This window comes from Crinia signifera, chromosome 4 (assembly GCF_055691185.1).
Source record: "Crinia signifera chromosome 4, ASM5569118v1, whole genome shotgun sequence".
Lineage (NCBI taxonomy): Eukaryota > Metazoa > Chordata > Amphibia > Anura > Myobatrachidae > Crinia > Crinia signifera.
In genome coordinates, this window is record NC_139220.1 from 231,407,236 (window position 1) to 231,429,694 (window position 22,459).

Consider the following 22,459-nt stretch of genomic DNA (forward strand, 5'->3'; position numbering starts at 1 on the left):
TGCGCTCGCCACGCTTCGGGTTGACGTTGATAGTGGGGGTGGTGCACTATGAAAAATGGCATTTGGGGGCATTTCACTACTTTAATACACATTTCAATGCATTCTGATGCATTTCAGTGCAAAATCGGGTGCCATCACATCGCATCGGATGCCATCGTATGGCATCCGATGCGATCGCATACGATTTTTGAGCTAAAATGGCTAAAAAATCGGTAAAACATCGTATCGCATCGATGGCATACAATGCCATGCGATGTTTTACCGATTTTTCACCATTTTTGCTCAAAAATCGGTAAAACATCGTATCGCATCGTATGACATCGTATGCCACTACATATGGCATACGATGTTATCCGATGTTTTACCGATTTTTGACCATTTTTGCTCAAAAATCGGTAAAACATCGTATCGCATCGTATGACATCGTATGCCACTACATATGGCATACGATGCCATGCGATGGCATACGATTTTTGAGCAAAAATGCTCAAAAATCGGTAAAACATCGTATCGCATCGTATGCCACTACATATGGCATACGATGCCATGCGATGGCATACGATTTTTGAGCAAAAATGCTCAAAAATCGGTAAAACATCGCATCGCATCGTATGCCATCGTATGCCACTACATATGGCATACGATGCCATACGATGGGAGCCGTGATACTCCACAAGTACCGAAAAACATAATAAAATAAAGTAGGCAGTCCTAAAGTGACTTTAAATATTTTCCTTTTTTCTGGTATGTGCATTCCCATCTTTCCCCTTCTTCTGCCAATCGGTAGTGCTTAACAATAGGTACAATAAAAAAAAAAAGAGTGACCATTCAGATATACAGTATTATATTATCCAGCATATCTGAAAGTGTACAAATGACTTATAGGGAAGGCCAATGGGCTTGGGAGGCTCAGGCCAATTTAGAAAAAAAAAAAAAAACACTCAAACCTGTAAACAGCCACAGTCCTCTCGGCCTTCCCTGGGATGGGAAATAGGGTGAAAAAGCAGAATTCGGTTTCTACTGTTTTTCCAAAACCAGCACTGGACTGAACCAACAGGTGTTATAATGCCATAACACTCAGCATGTGGTTCACCTGTCATCACATTTATCAATCCCAAACTGGTCAGCCCAGGTCTGGAAGTTCTTTGAAAGTGGGGGGCATTAAAATAAAATGTTGTACCTCCTCCCAAATAACAACCAGTGGTGGGTGAGGCGTTAATTCACAGTGTTAATATTGTGCTTTACATTTCACTTTTAGGCCCCAGCAAGCCTGATACAGCATGCCGGAACTTGTAGAACTTGTTCAACAACAAGTGCCTGCATGTCCAGACATTACATAGTCTTTATAGTTTACTATAAAGAAACTACAGTTTAATTATCACTTATTCAAAATGCTTGGGACTAGAAGCATTTGGATAATGGATTATATCATATTTTAGAATATTTTTATATTTGAATGAGGTATGTTGCATTTATGTTGTATAAGCACATCAAACACATGAAATACACACAAATATATTTTATTTGTGCATGAACCAAAGTTTAAAAACCTGACACAAAGTTTGTTTACAATCTCAGACAGTGAATTTGAATGCCAAGCTAATTACATACCATGTCCCCATTAGTGGCAGTTAAGTATGTATCTGGTAGGTATTTAGCAAAAACTAAAAATAAATTTTTTTTTTTTTTTTGGGAGGCTATGGTTTTCAGAATAATTTTGATAAGTGATACTCAACCTGTATTAAAATAGTAATTTTTCGAACACCTCTTCAACTGTTTAAGCTCCTTTTTTTTTTTACATGGTTTCCTTTGGTGAGGTTTGCAATACTCTTTTGAAATTCACTCCATCATCTTAATAAACTTAAATATCCCGATCGATACCCCCACTGATGCTTTGGCGTATAAACTCCTTACCCTCATCATCTAAACTCACAATGGACCACCATACCCTCCCATGTGAGTGAATACTCACTTTATCACATTGACATCCTCATCCTAGTGAGGACAATTGGACCCTAACATTAGTGATCCCTGAGAGCACCCCCAGTGGTGAGATAATACCAACCTTTACAGTGCCAATTAAAACCCATGAAAGTAAGAAGCATCTCTAATGCTGCCCATACACTTGTCAGAGATTGTATACAATCATTCGATTTCGACCAATTCTGGCCGATAAATCGAATGGTTATATGCATTTTTTAAGGGACTTTTCGACGCGATGCACGGGCACGCCGTTGAATGACGCGTCGACAGATATTATGTGCTGCACATAATTTCTATCGAATTGTAGGAGCAGTCACATGTGGTTTTTAACCACATGCGATTGCTCGAATACAATCCGGGGGTGGGGGGCGAAGGGGACGCATTCAGCGTTGTGGGTTTTGGTGAGCGGGGGCCCTAGGGACCGCTGGCGGCGTACCTGCATCTCGTATCAGGGGGCAGCGGAGTAATGTAGCAGTAGCGCTTGCGGGAAAATTGTTTAAAATATTGGGCTGCCCTGTGATTGGTTGAGAGAGCTCAGCCAATCACAGTGTTTTAAACAAATCTTCTGCCACCGCTGACTCCTGCTGCCCGCAAGTGCTACTGCTAGCATGGCATTCGACATCGGGTGCTGACTTTTGCACCCAAAAATGTGATCGGAAAAGTGTATGGGCAGCTAATTACCCTCATTAAAAAAATGACTGCTTTACAATTAGAATTGTGACTTTTCTCCATGTGATGTTCCATTATTCAGGAATTCCTGTTTTTATATATTTGTTATACATATTTTTTCATTTTTATTGTTATATTGTGCATGAATTATTAAAACACTAGTGATTTTTTCAGACATCCTTTTTATATGTTTTATCAAGTTTTTGAATAACCAGCGCTGCTTTATATCTCTTGAGATTCTGTTGCCTACTGTATTTTTCTTTGAAGGAAACTGACTAATCCCCTTCCCCAAGCAGCTGCTTTTAGAAAAGCACCTCCCACTGTACCTGAAAACTTACCTTTGGTAACACACCCACCTGGTTGGTTAATAGCCTGGCCACTGCATTTTGTACCATCTGCAAGCAATGCAATTCTTTTGATGGGAGACTTAATTGCCCTCATTCGGTCCACCTCGCCTTTCCCCTTTTGCTCCCTCTGCTATAACCATCCAATTGCCTGTTTCCATCTGGTCTATCTCTTGGTCTTATCAGGCACTGTCCCCTCGGCATCAAAGCATACCCTTGTATCCACCTTTCGTTAAAAAAAAAACCCCAAAAAACTTTTGCTCCTAACTCTCTAACCAACGACCGTCTCCAAACTCTTTGACCATACTTTGTAAAGCTGCCTTGCAACCTTTCTTTCCTCCCATTCCCTCCTTGACCCTTTTCAGTCCTGCTTCCATCATCCCCACTCCACAGAAACAGAAACCACAGAAGTCTGCTTCCTTATACAAAGTCTGCTACTCTCTGCTCATTCTCCTTGACCTTTCTGTGGATTTTGACCATGACCACCTTATCCTCTAGCAAATTCTTCAATTTCTTGTCTGCATGATAATGTTCTCTTTTGACTGTGCTCCTACCTCTGAACATTGTTTATCTGTCTCATCTCATGCCTCCATCCCTCCCCCTTACACTAACAGCATATGTCCCCCAATGTTCTGTGCTGGGACCAATCCTATTCTCACTCATGCATCTTCTTTTAGGTGAGCTCTTCAGCTCTGTTGGCCTCCAATATCCTCTCTATGCCGATGACACTCAGATTTCCAACCTTGACTTTTACCCCTCTCTCCATTTATTTCTCCAACTGTCTCTCTGCTATTTCTCACTGGTTGTCCCAGCGAATCCTTTAAACTTAACATGTCTAAGAATGAGCTGACCATCTTTACTCCACCCTTTCTCATAACCTCACTTCCCACAATTTCAATATCTACTGACAGCACAACCATCTATTCTAGCAAACAAGTGTGCTTTCTTTGTGTTATCCTTGACTCCTCCCTCTCTTATCTCCAGAATCCTGACATTTCTCTCCTTGGAGACCATTAAGACCATACTTGCCTACCTGACCCTCTCCATGAGGGAGAAAATGCTCTGTTCCTGGACTTCCCTGGTAATGTATGATTGCTAACACCTGTGGCGAAACACCTTTCTTATCAATTATTTAGCTCACCACAGGTGATGGCAATCATACATTACCAGCGAAGTCCAGGAACAGAGCATTTTTTTCCTCATAAAAAAAGGGTCAGGTAGGCAAGTATGGTTATGATCCACTCTCAACTCCAGACTGGACTACTGTAACCTCCTTCTATCTGGTCACCCTGACCTCTCTTCGCTCCACTCTGTCCTTAATACTGCTACCCAGCTCATTATTGTCCAAATTTACCACATTGACCTCCCCTCTGATACAAGCCCTCTATTGGGTCCCCTTTCACTTCTGAAACAAATACAAGCTTTTACACTCACTTCTAAATTCTTCACCCAATCTTCTCTTTACATCTCTCTGCTCCATTCACACTCCCACCTGCCCTCTTTGCTCCACAAATTACTTCCTCCAACCTCCAAGATTTTTCCTTTGCTCCTGCCTACTTTTGAAATTCTATCCCTCTCCCTAATAGGCTCTCGCATCTCTGCTAAATTTAAATTGTGCTCTACATTCCCACTTCTTCATCAGTCATTCTAATCTCATCTTAACGATCTGTTCTTTGCTCACTGTCTGTCACCTCTGCTTAAGAATGTGAGCGGTTTCGCACACTCCGGCTCCTGCCGGGCGGCGAAAACCCGCACGGCCAGAAAGCCGTGCAGCACACAGTCGTTTATCATGGAGGGGATGGCCACAGCCCGGCAGCTGTCCCTTCCAGTGGCGGGATCCGGCTGCAACCGGACGGCCGGGCCGTGGCCGTCCCGTGTGAATGGACACAACAGTGTCCATTCACAACTACTGTGCACAGCACGGCACGGCTTCCTGGCCGTGCAGGATTTCGCCATCCGGCAGGAGCTGGACAGTGTGAAATAGCACTAAAGGCCCCCTTACACTTGTCCAACTTGTGTGAGGTACAAGTTGGCCCTGATTGACTCGAGATTTATCCTATGTGCAGGAGGATCAATCTTTGGGTTAGACCCAATGTGCATTGGGTTCTACAGCATCAAGCACATCAGATTTTGTCAGATAAATTGTCCAAATCCATCTGAATTGGGTCAAATCTGACAAAATCTCAAAAAGTGTAAGGGGCCCTTTAGACGGTGTCCATGTCGACCTCTGCTGACATTGACACCACCCAAAAAATTTGAAAAATTCATGTTGACCTTTTCCCTGTTGACCTTTTAAAAAGACCACTAGTGGCTCCATATGACTGTAGATCTAAAATACCATAACCAAGGATGATAATATTATAGGTCAGTGGTTGGCAAAACTGTGTGCCGTGGCTCCCTGGGGTGCCTAGGGACACTTGCAGGGGTGCTACAGGTTGGTGGTCCAGGACCAATTCAAATTATACAAGATCAATTATTTATGGACAAAACTTATATAAGGAAGAATGCAGAATGTAGACTTCTGCCCCAAAATAGCAAATGTTTTACACTTACAGATGTAGAAACAGTCATCATAGCTCCCACATGCTGCAATGTGCATGCACTGTGGTATGCGCGTATGTCTTTATTGCACCCTTGAGCATTAACTTTGCATTAGCCAGAGCCTGGCATGCTGAATTGTGGGTGCGACTAGGTGCGTCAGGCGTTGCTTGGCGTGGATTTCTGAAATCTTCATGCTAATTATTTAAATGATGATTTAAATGATCTAAAAGACATGCAGCATAGTTTACTTTAAGAGACTTTACAATGGCATACCTCGCAACATGACTCATTGCGGGAGGGACAACATGTTCTGTTCCTGGACTTTCTTGTCAGTGGCAGTTGAAGATGTGGGGCTGGAGTGCAGTCCAAAACTCTTATAGGGGACCCATACCAACTGCTGGTGAGTCCCGGCCAGCGATATTGGTCTGAGTATGGGGTGGGAGCAGGTGTGTCTCCCATATTTGAATTTTGGACTGTGCTGCAGCCCCACCTTTGCTACCGCCCCTGGCAAGGAAGTCCAGGAACAGAGCATTTTGAGCCTTCTGGAAGGGGTCATTTTTGCGAGGCATGCAATGGAGAAAATACAGAAAATTATATTTCTTTCGTCCATCCCGGTGACACCGCTAACCTTGGGAGGTAGGAGGGTCCGCAGGAGTCAAGGCACCTATGCTGAAAGCTTTCCTCTGGACGCAGGCTCCTCCCTTTTGCATCCCATCATGCCTCTGTTTGTTTTAGGTGCCCACAGGAGTGGGGGCTATGCTGATCGGCTGCAGCCGCCTTTTTTTCTTGGATATTTGACTAGAATAGCTAGGTTTTTATGGTTTTATTAAGTTAGTGTCTTAGTGCAGGTTTTTCACCAGTGTGCTGCTTCTGACAGAAGCGCTGCACACTGAGAGCGCAGCAGAGGCTGACAGAAGCGCGTCCTATCAGTGCTTTGTGTGCAGGGGTATGCTGTCTGCACCCACTGCACAGCGCTTAACCTCTGCCTTGCTGAGGTTTGCCTGGGCCCTGCTAGCGCCTGGAACCGGCTCCTTGCTTAGAAGGGGATCATGGAGGAAGGACCTCCCATGATGGCGGGCGCCATCTTGGAAGGGTTTATAGACTGAAATCCCACTAGGGAGGTGAAGTCTATTACAGGTGTCCAGCTGGACGACTCCAAGTGATCCCATAGTGAAGGGGAGGCGCTGGAGGTGAGGAGAAACACTTGTGGGAGCGGCTTTAGGGGGAAAGGCGCCAATTTTGGTTTCCTACCCCGCTGAAGCAGAGACTTGGTCTCTTCCTGCTTTGTGTACTGGCGCCATTTCTCTCCATACTGCGGAGCTGAAGTCTGTCTGTTTTCTTCAAAGTACACAGGGTGCAGTGTCTCCTGGAAAGCGCTATCCCCGCTGACGCTGAGGTCACTGACAGCAAGCAGACAGATAAGTACACTGTATACATTGCTTTGTGCTTTGCCTGACATTGTGCACCGGGGGTTAAAAATGACTGACACATTTGATAATGCTGCTGCTGTGGGGGGGAAGCGCAGGGCATGTTATTGGACTACAGATTTTGCGGGGTAAAATTAACATGTGAACAGATGGATCAAGGGGACCTTTGCCCTGCTTGTGATACTGTGCCCAGTGATGCTCAAGCCCAGAGGTCTGAGCAACAAGAACCTGTGTGGGCTGCTGCATTGGGAGGTCTATGAATGCCTTGGCTGAGGCTCTTAATAGGCAGAAGGATAACTTAATAAAGTCTTCTGGCCCTAATTCCTCCTCTCAGACTTCTATGGGATCCATTGCGCCTTCACAAGGGGACCCCATGTTATTGCAGGTCATACAGGATACTGCACAAGGGATTCATAATAATTCTCTTATGGAAAAGTTTGCAAAACCTCCTGAGAGTCCTTCCTCTAGGCGGCCTTCAGCTACACCTCCTCTGTTATCCTTAGATTCTGATGATGATGATGATGGTGTGTGTGCAGATGTTTTAAATTGGGACCAAAGGGAAGAGGCTGATGCTTCTGTCCCGGGCATTGAGGATTTAATCCTGGCCGTTAAACAGGTATTGGACTTGTCTGAGGAGGACAAGGTACAGGCTCATTGTGTATTCAAAAGAATGCGTAGAGATTCTGTGACATTTCCTTTAGATGAAGGTATGGTCTCCTTGTTAGGGGAAGCTTGGAAAGTTCCTGATAAAAAAGTGACTGTCCAAAAGGTTTGCAAAATATGTACCCCAAGCCCTAGGAGCATGTGAAGTTGTGGGAGAAACTCCAGTTGGTAGACGCTCCTGTGGCTAGATTGTCAGAAGCTACAGCATTGCCAGTCCAGGGTGGTGCAGCCTTTAAGGACCCAGTAGATAAGAAAGTGGAAGGATGTCTTAAAGCAGTTTTTGAGGGAGTGGGCTATACACTCTGCCCCATTATTGCCTCAGCTTGGGTAGCTAAAGCTATGATTAAGTGGGCTGAGGCTTTAGAAGATCAGCTGCGGCCTGATTCCGAGGCTTTTATCCAAGCAGAAAAACTCAGATATGCAGCAGAGTACATCACTGAGGCTGGGGAAGAAGGCGCAAATATGGCGTCTAAGGTATCCACCACGTCTGTGTCTGCAAGGCGAGCCCTCTGGCTTCAGGCCTGGGATACAGACAACGAATCAAAGAAAGCCCTTGAGACTTTGGCATTTAAAGGGGAGCTGCTTTTTGGTTCTGAACTGGAGTCTACTCAATACTTTTCTTGGTGCCCAAACCAGACGGGTCAATCAGACCTATACTAAATTTAAAGTCTTTAAATCAAAACCTTTGGGAGGATCACTTCCGCACGGAGTCCCTATGCTCAGTGCTTGGCAGCATAGAGCCAGGGGAATTTTTGGCATCTCTGGATATTCAGGATGCATATCTGCATATACCCATATGCAAAGAACATCAGTCCTTACTTCGCTTTGCGATAGGGAAGACTCTTTTACAGTTCCAAGCTCTACCCTTTGGTCTGGCAACAGCACCGAGGGTATTCACAAAAGTGATGGCTGCGGTCCTTCCTACATCACAAGGTTGGCTGTGTCACCGGGATGGACTCAGAGAAAGGGGTTCGAACGGTAAGTTCTTACAAAAATCCCCTTATTGAGGCCTTCCAGTGCTTAAATCACATTAATGCACCTCCAGAAATGTGAAAATGCATATAATTACTAAAGAACTGGAGATGATGGCCAATAGCATCCAGATTCTAGCAAATTTAGTAGAATGTAATTGGTTGCTATGGGCAATATTGCATCTTCTGTAAACCTGAACTAAACTATTTCAGCAGAAATGCAAAAATAAAGGACAAAATAGTGTCCTGCATACAGATGGCCTATAAGTGCTATACACGTTTGTACCAAAAGTATTGTTGCTTATCACACTCTTCCATGTGTACAAAACATTGGTATGTTTAAAAACGTTATAGTAACTCTTTGCAGAACACTTGCAGTATTTGTACATTACAATCTATAATTCTGGATTGGATTACCTTTCATGTAGCAATAGCTCATTGTCTATAGCTAGAGCTCTTTGTCCACTAATTAACATCACCTAGCCACAATGAAGGCACCATTGAAAACCTTGTTTCCTTTATATTTTTTTTTATTTTTTACTTTTCTCTTGACTCTTGTACAAACTCTGAAATTCAATGCAGATTGCAAAAGCTTTGCAATCATTTCCCAACTTAGGAGGTTACATTAGAGATAATTATATGATATCAATATAGCCATGTGTTGTGTTTTTTTCTCTTTATTTGTGGTAATAGTTGTCTTATTATATTATTGTTAGCGGTTTACAGTCCACAGCTAGTGTTCATTCAGGTGCCCTAAATGTAACCCCCAGCAGATGGAGGATGAGCTATGGATGATGATGATGATATTATCCTAATCCACAAAGTGTATAAATGACTGTAATGTTCCAATTTACGTGCATGGTCTTCTCTGAAAATTTCTCATTTAGAATGCTGTTATTGATTCAATAGGATGAGATAAGTGGAACGCGCAACTAATGTGGTCCAGATTTCCAGGCATTTTAAAAGCCAACATTAACCACATTGTCATACTGTGTTCACCATGTAAATATTTTGCACTAGTAAAGGAGGACACATCCTATTAAAGTCAGTCACTAGCATAATGGGATTGATATGTACAAACAAATCCGAACATGTTGAATAAAATAAATATCAATGTAGATGCACAAGCTCTTTTCAGTTAGATATTCTGGTACTCTTTACTTAGAAGGGCGCCCACGATTTTGATCGTGGGCATCGTTAGTAAAAAATCTCGGGCATCTCGGGCATTGAATGCACTAAAAAATCGGGTGCGATCAACCGACGAGATGCCCGAGATTTCCCATAGGGAACAATGTTAAATGTCTCAATTGACCCAATTTTCCTGTTCAATGCCTCAATTGACCCGATTTTTCCATAGGAAACAATGTTAAATGGGCCACAGAGGCCAAATAGGCACCCTGAAGTGTATAATGGCCACCCGAATTGTTAACGCCACCCCACGATCAACGTCAACCCGATGCGTGGCGAGCACAGCGAGCCCGCGAGGGGCGGCGGTACGCGTCCTACGACCTTTTCATACCCCCACTATCCACGTCAGCGCAGCGAGCCAGCGAGACCGAAGCGTGGCGAGCGCACGCGGACAGCTGTGAAGCCCGCGAGGGGACGCGGATACCTGTGAAGGTATCCGCGTCCCCTCGCGGGGCACGCTGCGCTCGCCACGCTTCGGGCTCGGTGGCTCGCTGCGCTCGCCACACTTTCTATTCTCAACTCCATGCCGACGTGGATAGTGGGGGTATGAAAAGGTCGTAGGACGCGTACCGCCGCCCCTCGCGGGCTCGCTGCGCTCGCCACGCATCGGGTTGACGTTGATCGTGGGGTGGCGTTAACAATTCGGGTGGCCATTATACACTTCAGGGTGCCTATTTGGCCTCTGTGGCCCATTTAACATTGTTTCCTATGGAAAAATCGGGTCAATTGAGGCATTGAACAGGAAAATCGGGTCAATTGAGACATTTAACATTGTTCCCTATGGGAAATCTCGGGCATCTCGTCTGTCGCATCGCACCTGATTTTTTAGTGCATTCAATGCCCGAGATGGCCGAGATGGGCGCCCTTCTAAGTAAAGAGTACCGATATTCTTTCTATATTTGCACAATTTGTTTAAAATGTTAGTATTTGCTGATCGCACTTATAGCAGGTGTCCAGTATGGATGCACTATATACCAATGTAAAAGGTAAGGCAGTGCCACAACCAAATTGCTTCAACTTCTAAGATGGGAGTTCTATTGAAGATGGGATGTTGCCATAGCAACAGATCAGATTCTACTTATTTATTTAGCATCTTCTAGAAAATAAAAAAATAGAATCTGATTAGTTGCTATGGGCAATATCCCATCTTCAATAAAACTCACATCTTAGCAAGTTTACACACATGTTCTTTCCTATTTGTCCTGAGTGGGATTCTTTGACCTCCAGGGGAGGGATTGCAGCATATTTCAAAATTCAAACAGGGGAGGCACAGCAACTGCCACCAACTGCTATTCCAAACTGTCTCACTGGCAGTTGGTGTTGCTTCCCTATTTGAATTTCGGACTGTGCTGCAGCCCCATCTCTGGAGGGGTTGGGATCATTTGGTCGACAAGAATTAGGTCGACATGGGACAAGGTGGGCATGGGTCTAGGGCAATAGGTCGACACAAGCATTAGGTCGACATGGGGGTTTTCACTGTTTTTTACCCGAATGTCGACACAGTCGACATGGACACAGTTTCCAGTGCTCTGCATCCCCTCACATCGTTTGCTTCGCACTATTTTATTCTACCAATGCTTTTCGACCAAGTTGCTATAGACCCAATGACCGTATCCCCTCTGGAGCTGCCACTAATGACCTACCTTCCATTTATCTGAATTGATAAAATATGTGATTTTTAACACGTTTTGGCCAGTTGTCATTCCTAATTTTAAACTTAATATATATAATATAACTTAATATATACCTGCAGATGTTTCCTCATACATCTAACGCTCCAAGAGGAGTAGTGTACCATATCTTATTTTCTTTTAATTACAATCTGTGTATTTTGAGCATTCTAGATGCAGTGAAAAGCCATCCACTATGTACTGAAGACACTAGGTTGTGACATTAATTGCACAGATTTTACGCACATACAGTTGTGGAGTAAACTCAGTTGAGCCTGGCATGAGAAAATGCATGGAGTTAGTGTAGTGTATAAAACTGTAAGAAAATAATAATGTAATGGGGAATGAGAAGCTGAAGGTGCTGGACCTTGCCTCAGACTTGCCATATTTAGAAAGCGCCGATCATTTACAAAGCAAAACCTCTGGCTTCTCGCACTCATCTACATTTACCTCAAGTAGTGATAAAACTCTTCCCTAAAAAACATGCGCCAATTAATGTTTCTGTGCATTAAGGGCCTGATTCTGGTTCATTTGCAGGACTCTCTAATGGACAAAACCATGTGCACTGCAGGTGGGGCAGATGTAACATGTGCATAGTCAGATTTGGGTGAGTTATTTTGTTTTTGTGCAGGGAAAATACTCGCTGCTTTATTTCTACACTGCAATATAGATATCAGTTTGAAGTACAAACCCCACCCAAATCTAACTCTCTCTGCACATATTAAGTCTGTCCCACCTGCAGTGCACATGGTTTTGTCTATAAGAGAGAATTTGCTTTGCAAGTGAACCAGAATCTTAATGAACAAATAGCTCTCGATTGAGCTATATGGTTTTTACAAATTTTTTTTTTTTTTTTTTTTAACGTAACCCCATGCTTTTCTGGTTACCCACAATGCATATGTTCTGTTTCCCTGCAGTCATTATATTTTGTTTGCGCAAATCTTCTTAACAAACATTTAACAATAAAACTTATTCATTAGTATGTTTATACCATACTTAGCAGAAGATGCTATTATTTACCAGAGAATGATTAGAATTTGTGGTTTTCTATGTTTACAGCTAAAGACTGTTTACCTGCATTAAGTTATTTATTGTTATAAGAAAGCAAACCGCAATTAGTGTTATGTGTGTGTTATTAGTAAAAAGGAGGGTTACCTTGTCTATCCACAGAATGTTGTACCTTGCTATGCCAGGATGTGGCAGCAGAGAGCTATCAAGTGGACCAAGTTCTTTAACTTTGGCTTAACATGTTCTTGTCTTTTTAGAGCCTTTTCGGTTGGTGTAAACGACATTCAGATTGATAAGAGCAAGCCTTTGTGGCACAGTTACTTTCTGTGTGGACTGAAAGGAATCCAGGTAATTTTCTTGGATACAAACCTTAATGCAAAATCAGGGATGTAGCTAGAACTTTGAGGGGCCCATAGCAAAATGTTCTTTAGCTGGCATTATGACATATAAGCCATTGAAGCCTATGGGCTTCTCTTCGCAGCACTGCTGTGAGAGGGATCCAACACGGATCCCTCCCAGCATAACCCCCGGCTACCAGAGGATGGGATGGACCAATCAGCAGTGGTGCCATCGCCTCGATGCTCATCGCATATGTACTAACATATGCGATGACCAATGCAAAGGGCAGCTCTCCTGTCAATGGGGAAGTCCAACTGCGCATGCGCAGAGAAGCTGGCAGCTGCAGGGCATGGTGGGAGGGGCAGCATTTGACACAGAAGCCCATAGGCTACAATGAGATGGAGGTGGTGTAGGGAGGGGTGCCGGACGGCTCCCCGACAGTCGGGATTCCGACAGTCAATACTCCGACGTCGGAATCCCGACTGCTCCCTTGAGGGGGTCCACGACCACCATAGAGGGAGAATAAAATAAGTGGCGAGCGTAGCGTAAGGGGCTTCATTGCGCTCCCCACGCTGTGCAGTCGGGATTCCGACGTCTGAGTAATGACTGTCGGAATCCCAACTGTCGGGTAATTATACCACACCCATAGGGAGGGGGGGAGAGATCGGGCAGTGTGAAGGAAGACCAGGGGAGGGGGAGGGGGGGGGGGGCAGGGCTAGAGAGTGAGAGCACAGAGAAAAAGGGATGATGAAAGAGTGAAAAAGAGGGGAGTGGGGGAGGAGCTGGTAGAAAAATGAGGAAGGGGGAATGAAAAAGGCAGGGGAATGAAAGACTCAAGGGAAGGAGAGAGGGGTGTGAAGGGAGAGAAGGTGAGTGAGGCGGTCAGGGGAGGGACAAGAGAGGGGAGGCAAGGCAAGAGGGGAAGAGCAGGGGTTTCAAAAATGTTGACACTTGATAGGCAGGTCTTGTTTGACAGGGATTACTTTCTCTCCCGCTCCCTCCCCCATTATAATGTAGTGTATGGCATATATTCAATGCCGTGGGCGAGCGGTGACTGCGAGCAGGACTTTTTGCTCGCAGTCACCGCTCACCCTGTCAGTATTCAACTGACCCCCCCTCATTCGCAAATTCCCCCTCGCTCCGTTTTTTGAGCGAGGGGGAATTTGCGAATGTGCCTCCAAAAGCTGCGAGAGCCGAGGCTAATTACAGCGAGTTTGCTGCACTAGCCTCGGCTCTCACAGTTTAGGGGAATCCTCGCAGTTCTGTGACGGCGAGGATTCCCCCGGAACGTTGCATAGTGCGAGCGGCCGGCGCGGGGGTTAAACTGCGAGGATCACTGGTTTTCTGTGATCCTCGCAGTTTAACCCCCTCGCCGGCCGCTCGCACCGGCATTGAATACTGCACTATGTGTGTCTCGTTCTCCCCTGCATTGGCAAGGTGCTTCGGGGTTGGCTCCTGCAGCAGAGGATCTTAAGGTGCCCATACACTAGTAATATTTGTCTTCAGATCTGGCTGGTTGGAACAAAAACATGGTTATGGATGAGTGACAGTTTGTCAGTTTTCCAGCATTTCCAAGCAAATAGACAACTGTCATTTGCTCTCATCCAAAACCATGTATTTGTTCCAACCAAACAGATCAGAAGATAAATCTGCGTGTGTATGGCCACCTTAACTCTCCTGCGTCCTAGTGCCAGAGGGTCTTCTATGCCTCAACACTGGCTCCTGCAGAGGTAGTCTCAGCTGCTGTTAGCCACCAAAGGGGGAGGGTGGGGGGGGGGGGGGGTTTGTCATAGGTTGGGGTCGCAGCCATTGCCCGATGTAAAAACCATCACAAGGGTGCTGTTATCGACAACGGCTTCACTTGTCCCCCTTTTAGAGGGTTTGAAAAAATCTTTCTCATCAAATCGTCCTAACAGCAGAACTGATATCTTTAGTAATGTTAATATTTCTGTGTTATTTGGAATTGTTTTGTATGGTCCTCGTGACTGTTGTGGACAAGGAAGCAGTTAATGACACTGTAGTAAACTTTGTTTTGAACGACCATCCTGTTCTAATATCTACAGCAGGCCTTGTGCAAGCCCATCTGTGACATGTGCATGGGTAAACTCATTAAAACCAATTGTCAGCCAGCATCCTATGATTCAGCAACACAAATGACATCATACCTAATAAGAAAATCCTGATTAAATAACTGGAAAAAAACAGCAACAGAGAAGCAATTTAAATCCCGCTTTCGCGCACATGAATAGGGAATTTTGTGCTTGCTGTTTTTAGAGAGGGTCCAAAACTCGACTGCATTCTTCTTAGTGGAGATGACCTCTCAATAATCCAGGGAAGAGTAACACCTTACAGCATCCATTCACCACACAGTGAGTGGTGTTATCCACATCATTACTTTAATTTCAGGCACAGATTAACCAAAGTAATAGGATTTTCTCTTATGGCAAGAATCTGCTATGAAGATATTTTGTTTATCAAATGTAATTCGGAATCCTTCTCAAGGAAATATTTTCTATGGATTTGTTGTTTTTACAAAGTGCATGGAACAGGTCTAAAACATGAAATTGGCGACTTACGGCTTAATTCAAACTTGATCGCGATGCACATTTTTTCTCAAATGGACTAAACTATGCTGCACTGCAGGGGAGACAAATGTAACATGCACAGAGAGAGTTATGCGCCGTACACGGGGAATAGAAAGCTTTGTGCTGAGCGACACTGGATCGCTCAGCACACAGCACTGCACCAGCAATATGTGCTGAGCGATCTGTCACTGCTCATGTTCTCAGACCGGTGACAGCAACGCGCGGAGCCACGCACCGCTATTGCTATGGGGCATACACACCCAGCAATGTATGCTTCATGTCTTAGCGATCTAGACACACCACTTAGAAATCGCCCCGTGTATGGCCTCATTAGATTTGGGTGAGTTCTTTTGTTTCTGTGCAAGGTAAATACTGGCTGCTTTATTTTTACACTTCAAATTAGATTTCAGTTTGAAAACACCCTACCCATATGTAATTATCTCTGCACACGTTACATCTGCCCCACCTGCAGTGCAGCATGGTTTTGGCCATTTGAGAAAAAAATGTGCTTTGCGATTAAGTCTAAATGAGGCCCTTAGCACATTACACTGCAAAATGTAGTTGTATTATTGAAAATACTGCTAATATAAGCGGTCATATAATGTAAGTATCTTTTTGTATAATACAGTATATTTGGGGCCTACACATGGGGCGATCTCAGGGCATTTTCTAAGCGATCTAATTAGATTGCTTAGAAATGCCCCTACATCGCTCCGTGTGTTGGGGCCATAGCGATAGCAATGCCCAGGGCTATCATATATCCTGGATATATCTAGTTAAATCGGAGAACACTGGCCCTAACTGATCTCTCAGCACACATTGCTGTGCAGCACTGTGTGCTGAGTGATCTGTCTGAGCGATCTAGCATCGCTCAGTGAAATCTCCCCATGTGTAGGCCCCTGCAGCCTTAGGGGGGTATTTTAATGCAGGGTCACGACTATCGGGCTGGCCCAGCAGCCATGACCCTGTCCTGTTCTCGACCGGCTCAACGCTGAATCGGCAGGCTGGATTCAATGTCCTGCCTGCCGAATGCTGAAAAGGGGGACGTGGCCAGAAATCGTCGACCTGTGGCCGGGAGCTTGACAATTCCCGGCTGTTCTCGGCAGAACGTGCCTGACTGCTTGTAAAGTCAGGCACGTTCTGCCGAGATCCCTGTTCAGTGCTGTCGGGGAAGACCGCATTGAATAGCGGGAATAGCGGTGGGAGATTGAATACCCCCCATAGTGTGTCTTCTCTAATTGTGCTAGGTGATGGATATGAGCTATCTATAGCTGCTTGTAGGCAAAGAAAGAGACTGATCCTACACCAGACTAGGCAATATATTAAAATGGTTTATGTTAACCAACAATGTGTATATATAGTTAAGTAAATATTTTTGATCAGTATGACGTGTTGGTGCTGCTCCCCCAGGGTGTATATCTACCTGACTAAACAGGGAAGCTTTTTGTGTACAAGAAAATAAAAAAAACCCTGCCCCATATGCGAGTTTTGCTCTCTTGCAAAAATCTTCCCTATGTACAGATGTGTAAGGTATCATATACTGTATGTGCGCTGTACATTTATCCCTCTGTACGTGCGAAGTGACCTCATACGTTACTTCTTATGATGCCTCCAATATCTTCTACAACTAGACCCTGACCCCAACTTACAGGATTTATAGCAGAATCATGGGCAGAGGTAAAGGGATTCTGGCACTGTACTAAATGGTGAGCTTGAGTTTTACATAATGGTATACCTGGTTGCAAACTCATCTGTGGTCTCAGAAGCTACGGAAAGTCAATAATCTTTTACACATTTTTTTTAAATAACATGAGGCATATACAGGAATACAATAATATCATTGAAGGTCCCCATACACGGTGTAGTCTGTGCAGACCGTGCTTTTGGTACTAGATTGCATCGTATCTAGTACAAGAAACACAGTGCTGTAGCACATTGTATGCTTCTTGTGCTAGACACAATGCAATCTAGTACTAAAAGCACGGTGCTGTAGCACATTGTATGCTTCTTGTACTAGAGACCGTTCATAGCACCGTGTATGGGCACCTTTAGAGTCTCTTTAATTTATGCAAGAGGTTTTTAAACACTGCGCTCTGCCTGTGTGGTGTCCTGAACTAGGCGCAGGTGCTGCTGTTCCCTAAGGTTATCCCGGTCCCTTTTTGGTTACAATAAAAAAAGTATGGAATGGGAAAGCGCTATCCTGCTTGTGTTGAAGGGGTTAGACGTCTATTGGGAAAAGTGGGAAGCAACGAGCACCCAGAGCAGACAGCAGGAGCTGACTGTCACCGGCGCCCGTAATCTCGCGATAGCCGAGACCCGGAAGTCACGCAGCCACACAGCAACAGAAGGAGCACGGAGAGCTCTGGGACCCGCTCCGTACGGAGAAGTTGCAGCCTGACATCCGCAACAGACGCCCCAACAGAACCGTGAGTGACACTACACACACACTGCGATGCGGGATGCCGCTAGCGGTGACCTGTGAGGCGCACCACGGACAAACAACATAGTGAAGTAGCAGAGAGGGCATAGGTGTCCCACCTATGTGATTGTAAGGGGGTTCCTATAGGAATAGCCTGAAGCCCACCCAGAGGCACCTCTCTGCGCACTCCACCAGGCCAGACTGTCACATTCTAACTTTCATTTCCTACACAAATCGCCAGGAGAGGTCGTGGGTCCTGGGCTCAGGACCCACGGTAGCTAAAGAGGTCTAGTACAGACTTTCTGAAAACCCGTTGGGAACTCTCCCTGACGACACTTGTGCTGGAATATTCCCATACAGTGGGGACCCCGATTAGGTGTACCGAAACACCAAGTATACCTTACAAGGTAACCCTTTACCCCTAGGGTAACAAGGCCCTACCACTGCCCCCCATTTACAGAGTCTGGCTCACACATAGTATTTTTAATAAAGATTTATCTTTTACCCCTATACTGCATACTCTGACAATCATTTACACTTCAACACCTCTAACCCCTTCAACACAAGCAGGATAGCGCTTTCCCATTCCATACTTTTTCTCTTTAATTTATGTTTATGATGTTTGCTAACAGTATATTGTAAAGGATTAGACAAATATTTAAATAAAGGTCCAATAAAAAAATAAATTTCTAGATGTATACTGAATAAAGTTATCTTCACACCAAATCCACATAATAAAATACCTATTTTTACTTATTTTTGAGAAATATCAGAGAGCCTGTATGATACCAAGTAAGAAACATTTGTAGAAGTTCATAGGAGCAGTTATTGGTTTATTCCCCTGTAATTCACCTGACCATGTAGTACAACTGCACATTGTTTGCTTCCTCCAGTAATGTTAAACTCACCAGCTCTGCCATCCTAAATCAACGCTCATCTAAATGGAGCAAAGTGAGGCTTGCACTCATCGCACGTACTATGTCTGGTAACCACATACACATAGACACCACTTCAGATTAGAAGCTATTTTACTAATTTCATGGTTCATTATACAACAATTTAATTGACATAATAGGAACAGATTAGTAGGAAATTGAAGATTCCATTCATGTTTATTTACTTGTGCTACTATATTTGTTAAGCTGGCCATACGCTAGTGTGATGTGCCCACTTTTCACCCGATTCCAATGGATCGGGCCGAGAAAATGAGTGAAAAGTGGCTAAATTGCATGTTTCAACATCCATTCCGATTATCTGTCCCATGCGCATCAGAGTCTGAGATCGGACTTGCTGCATGTCTGACCTCTGACTCAGACAGCCTCTTGGCAGTGGGGAATGGGAACCTAGTTGATATGATATATGCATAAAGGCCACATACGATGTATCATATGTGACCCTCCCGCCCGTGCTTCCTGTGCGGTTCAAGGGGCATCACATGCGACTTCTTTCCTTGGAGAAGTCGCATAGTGTATGGGGGCTTTAGAGAAAGTACCATTCAATTGATATCCTAGAAGCAGGCAATAGTCTACTTTTCACTTTGTTGGTTTGTGAGCAATTTAAGTAGAGAAAGATAAAAATACTGAAAAATAGCGGGAGAATGAAACTGTGGTGAGGGTTTTTATTTTAAGTTGTAGTTTCTTGTTCTATATATTGCATATTTAAGGTGCGGTTTATTTTCTTTAAAAAGTAATTATTGTGTAATTATGTGAGTGGTGTGATTTTTGTGTACAGGTCGAGTATCCCGTATCCGAATATCCGTTATCCGAATTATTCCGAAAAACGGACATTCCAGAAAGTGAATTTTTTTTTTTTTTTTATAAAAACTCACTGGGGACATTTGTAACAGCATCACTGGGGACATGATATGTAACTGGCACTATATATGTGCAAGACAATGATTGCTTGGCATTCAAATTCAGTGCTGAGATAGTACATACATTTTGTTTCACGTTTTGAAACCTTGTTTTTTGAACAATTAAAATATATTTGTGTGTATTTTATGTGGTAATAAAATATATTTGTGTGTATATTATGTGTTTATACAGCATAAATGCAAGATACTTCAAAATACATCATTGAAATATTAAAATATTCCGAAATACGGAATAATCCGTTATCCAAAATTCTCCTGGTCCTGAGCATTTTGGATAAGGGATACTCAACCTGTATGTGCTTATTGTTGTTTTTCTGGTAATCTGCTGCGTTGGATAGATCTGGAAACCTTGACATCTACAGTGGCTAGCTTGCCCTCCCTCCTAGGTATCACCTTTCTCCTCTGTCAACTAGTCTGTGGTATTCACCTAGGTATTACATTTACCTGGTACTTTTGGGACATCTGTACCTGGCATTGCAATTTAACTTTTATTCCAAGAAATAGTGAAGCCAGCTAATATCTACAATTAATGACCCTGCCTACTTGTCACATGACGTCTGCCCCAAATTCCTACATCGATGATGCATAACCATCGAATGATTTTTCGTCTGTGCGGGCACATGCGAGCAGATGTGTAAGTGTTCACATCCATTTGCGTCGTAGCGCAGGGATTTAGGTGACTGAGTGGGCGTGCGTATGGCGGAGCGGCGTTTACCCGCTCTCTAGGCAGCGAATATGCACAAAGAAAAAATGGCAATAGGACCGTCCCCTAAGGGTCGGAACTTGGGGGCGCTTGTCAAGAGTGGCTTAACCAGCAGCTGTTCAGTAAACGGGGTAGTTAGTCCTGTATGGAAGGACAAAAGAAAAAGCAAATGTGAACAGCGCACATGTGATGAGAATCGATGAAATAAAAATTTAGTAAACAATGAGAAGTCTACATATAAGATCAATGTACATACATGAGAATTAAAAACATTTGGGGCTAAAAATGAATATAGCATGAATGATTGGCATATAAAACAATGTGGGGGTTCCCCCGATGGGGTGGAAAAGTTACTGGAGAGTCCGTTCCTATGTTACCCCTAGACGAATGTAGTGATGTATGATATTTACCACCCTTCGTAGGGTATAGATGTCCTCCTCCGAGTATCCACGGGTCGGCCCAAAGTTGGCTCAAATCACCGACGGTGTGTGGTTTTTATAATGCTCGGGTATGCCCAAAAGGGTAAATTGTAGATGGTGGATTACCAAAGGGATGTTCTTGAGACGGAGGTACATAGAAGTAATGTCCTTGATGGAAAGGGCAGGTTTGTAACTCAGGGGTTGGTTCAGACTTCGATCCAGATGTGTGTGATCAATCAAGAGGGGGGTCTCCAATAGCTCCCTGCACAGCCTAGTGAGCAGGGTCTGAATTACCCCCTTTGTGGTATTTGTCCACAATGGATCCAATATTAGCAGCAAGGAATTACCACTAAATAAATCTTTGTATGCCCAAACAGCCCCTTTAGAAATCAACAGACTGAAGGAATTTCCACCAGCCCTCTGCAGAATGTTCCAAGAAGAAAGTCCAAAAGCGTAACAGGAGTCAAGATAGAAGCTCATCGCTTTATGGTCATCCAGATTTCTCATTCCTCTATGGTCTTTTCTCTTGAGTTGGGTCTTCCCAAAATTTGTAATCCTGTACACTATTGTTTGGTAACCAACACTGATCTGTACTAGCTACAGTTCACATTTTGTATTAATGCATATGGTGCGTAGATAATTGAACTGCAAGTCCACAATGTATAGGTGAACATTGTAACAATGGGTCCTGGATGAAAACGAACTGTTTTCAATGTACTTCTACTAGAGGAATAAGTGGATTTTGGTCCTACCTGTAAAATCCTTTTTTCTGAATTCCATGGTGGACACTGGGACAGTGGGGTGTGGGTGGAGCTTCAGCTACAGGCACCAAGAAGATTGACAATCTTTTCGTGCAGCCCAGGCTCCTCCTCCTCCACGCCCCCTACAGGCTTCAGTTTGTTCAACAGCTTATCCGCAAGGAACAGGAAGAGGAAGAGAAAAGGAAAAGGAAACCTAGCTACCGTGGAAGTGGAAGGTTCCCGAGAGTGAAGTATATACCCACTCATTGCAGATTAGTGCGTTAGGGTGGGCGCCCAGTGTCCACCATGGATTCAGAAAAAAGGATATTACAGGTAGGACCAAAATCCACTTTTTTCTATCATACCAATGGTGGTCACTGGGACAGTGGGACATCCCAAAGCTGTCCCTTTACGGGAGGGGACGCACCTGAGCTGCACTGAGGACACGGCGCCCAAAGGCAGAATCTGCCGTGGCGAACGTGTCAAATTGGTAAAATTTGATAAAAGTATGCGGTGAAGACCAAGTGGCCGCACGACACAACTGCTCTGCAGAGGCTCCCTGGTGAGCTGCCCAACTGGCCCCAACCGAACGGGTGGAGTGGGCCCTAATGGAAGATGGGACTGGCTTATTTGAAGACAAATAAGCCTGCTTAATTGTTAACCGCAGCCAGCGAGCCAACGTCTGCTTTGTTGCAGGCCAACCTCGCTTGTTAGCATCATATAAGACAAACAACGTTTCAGTCTTACGAATGCTTTGAGTTCTGGAAACATAAGCTTTCAGATCTGATACTCGCCTAGCCGAAGCTATTGCTAACAAAAAAACAACCTTCCATGTTAACCATCTGAGATCTATTGACTCAAGAGGTTCAAACGGAGGGTGTTGGAGAGCTGATAAAACCACGGCCAGATCCCAAGGT

The 22,459-nt window shown here is 44.2% G+C and overlaps 1 protein-coding gene across 1 annotated transcript in view; it reads left to right on the forward strand.

Annotated features, from left to right (window-relative positions):
* GALK2 (galactokinase 2) overlaps positions 1-22,459 on the forward strand; it is a 166,561-nt gene that overhangs the window by 32,189 nt on the left and 111,913 nt on the right. Inside the window, exon 4 of the mRNA XM_083183955.1 lies at positions 12,722-12,812. Coding sequence (XP_083040081.1) covers positions 12,722-12,812 — 91 coding nt within the window. The remainder of the gene's footprint in view (positions 1-12,721; positions 12,813-22,459) is intronic.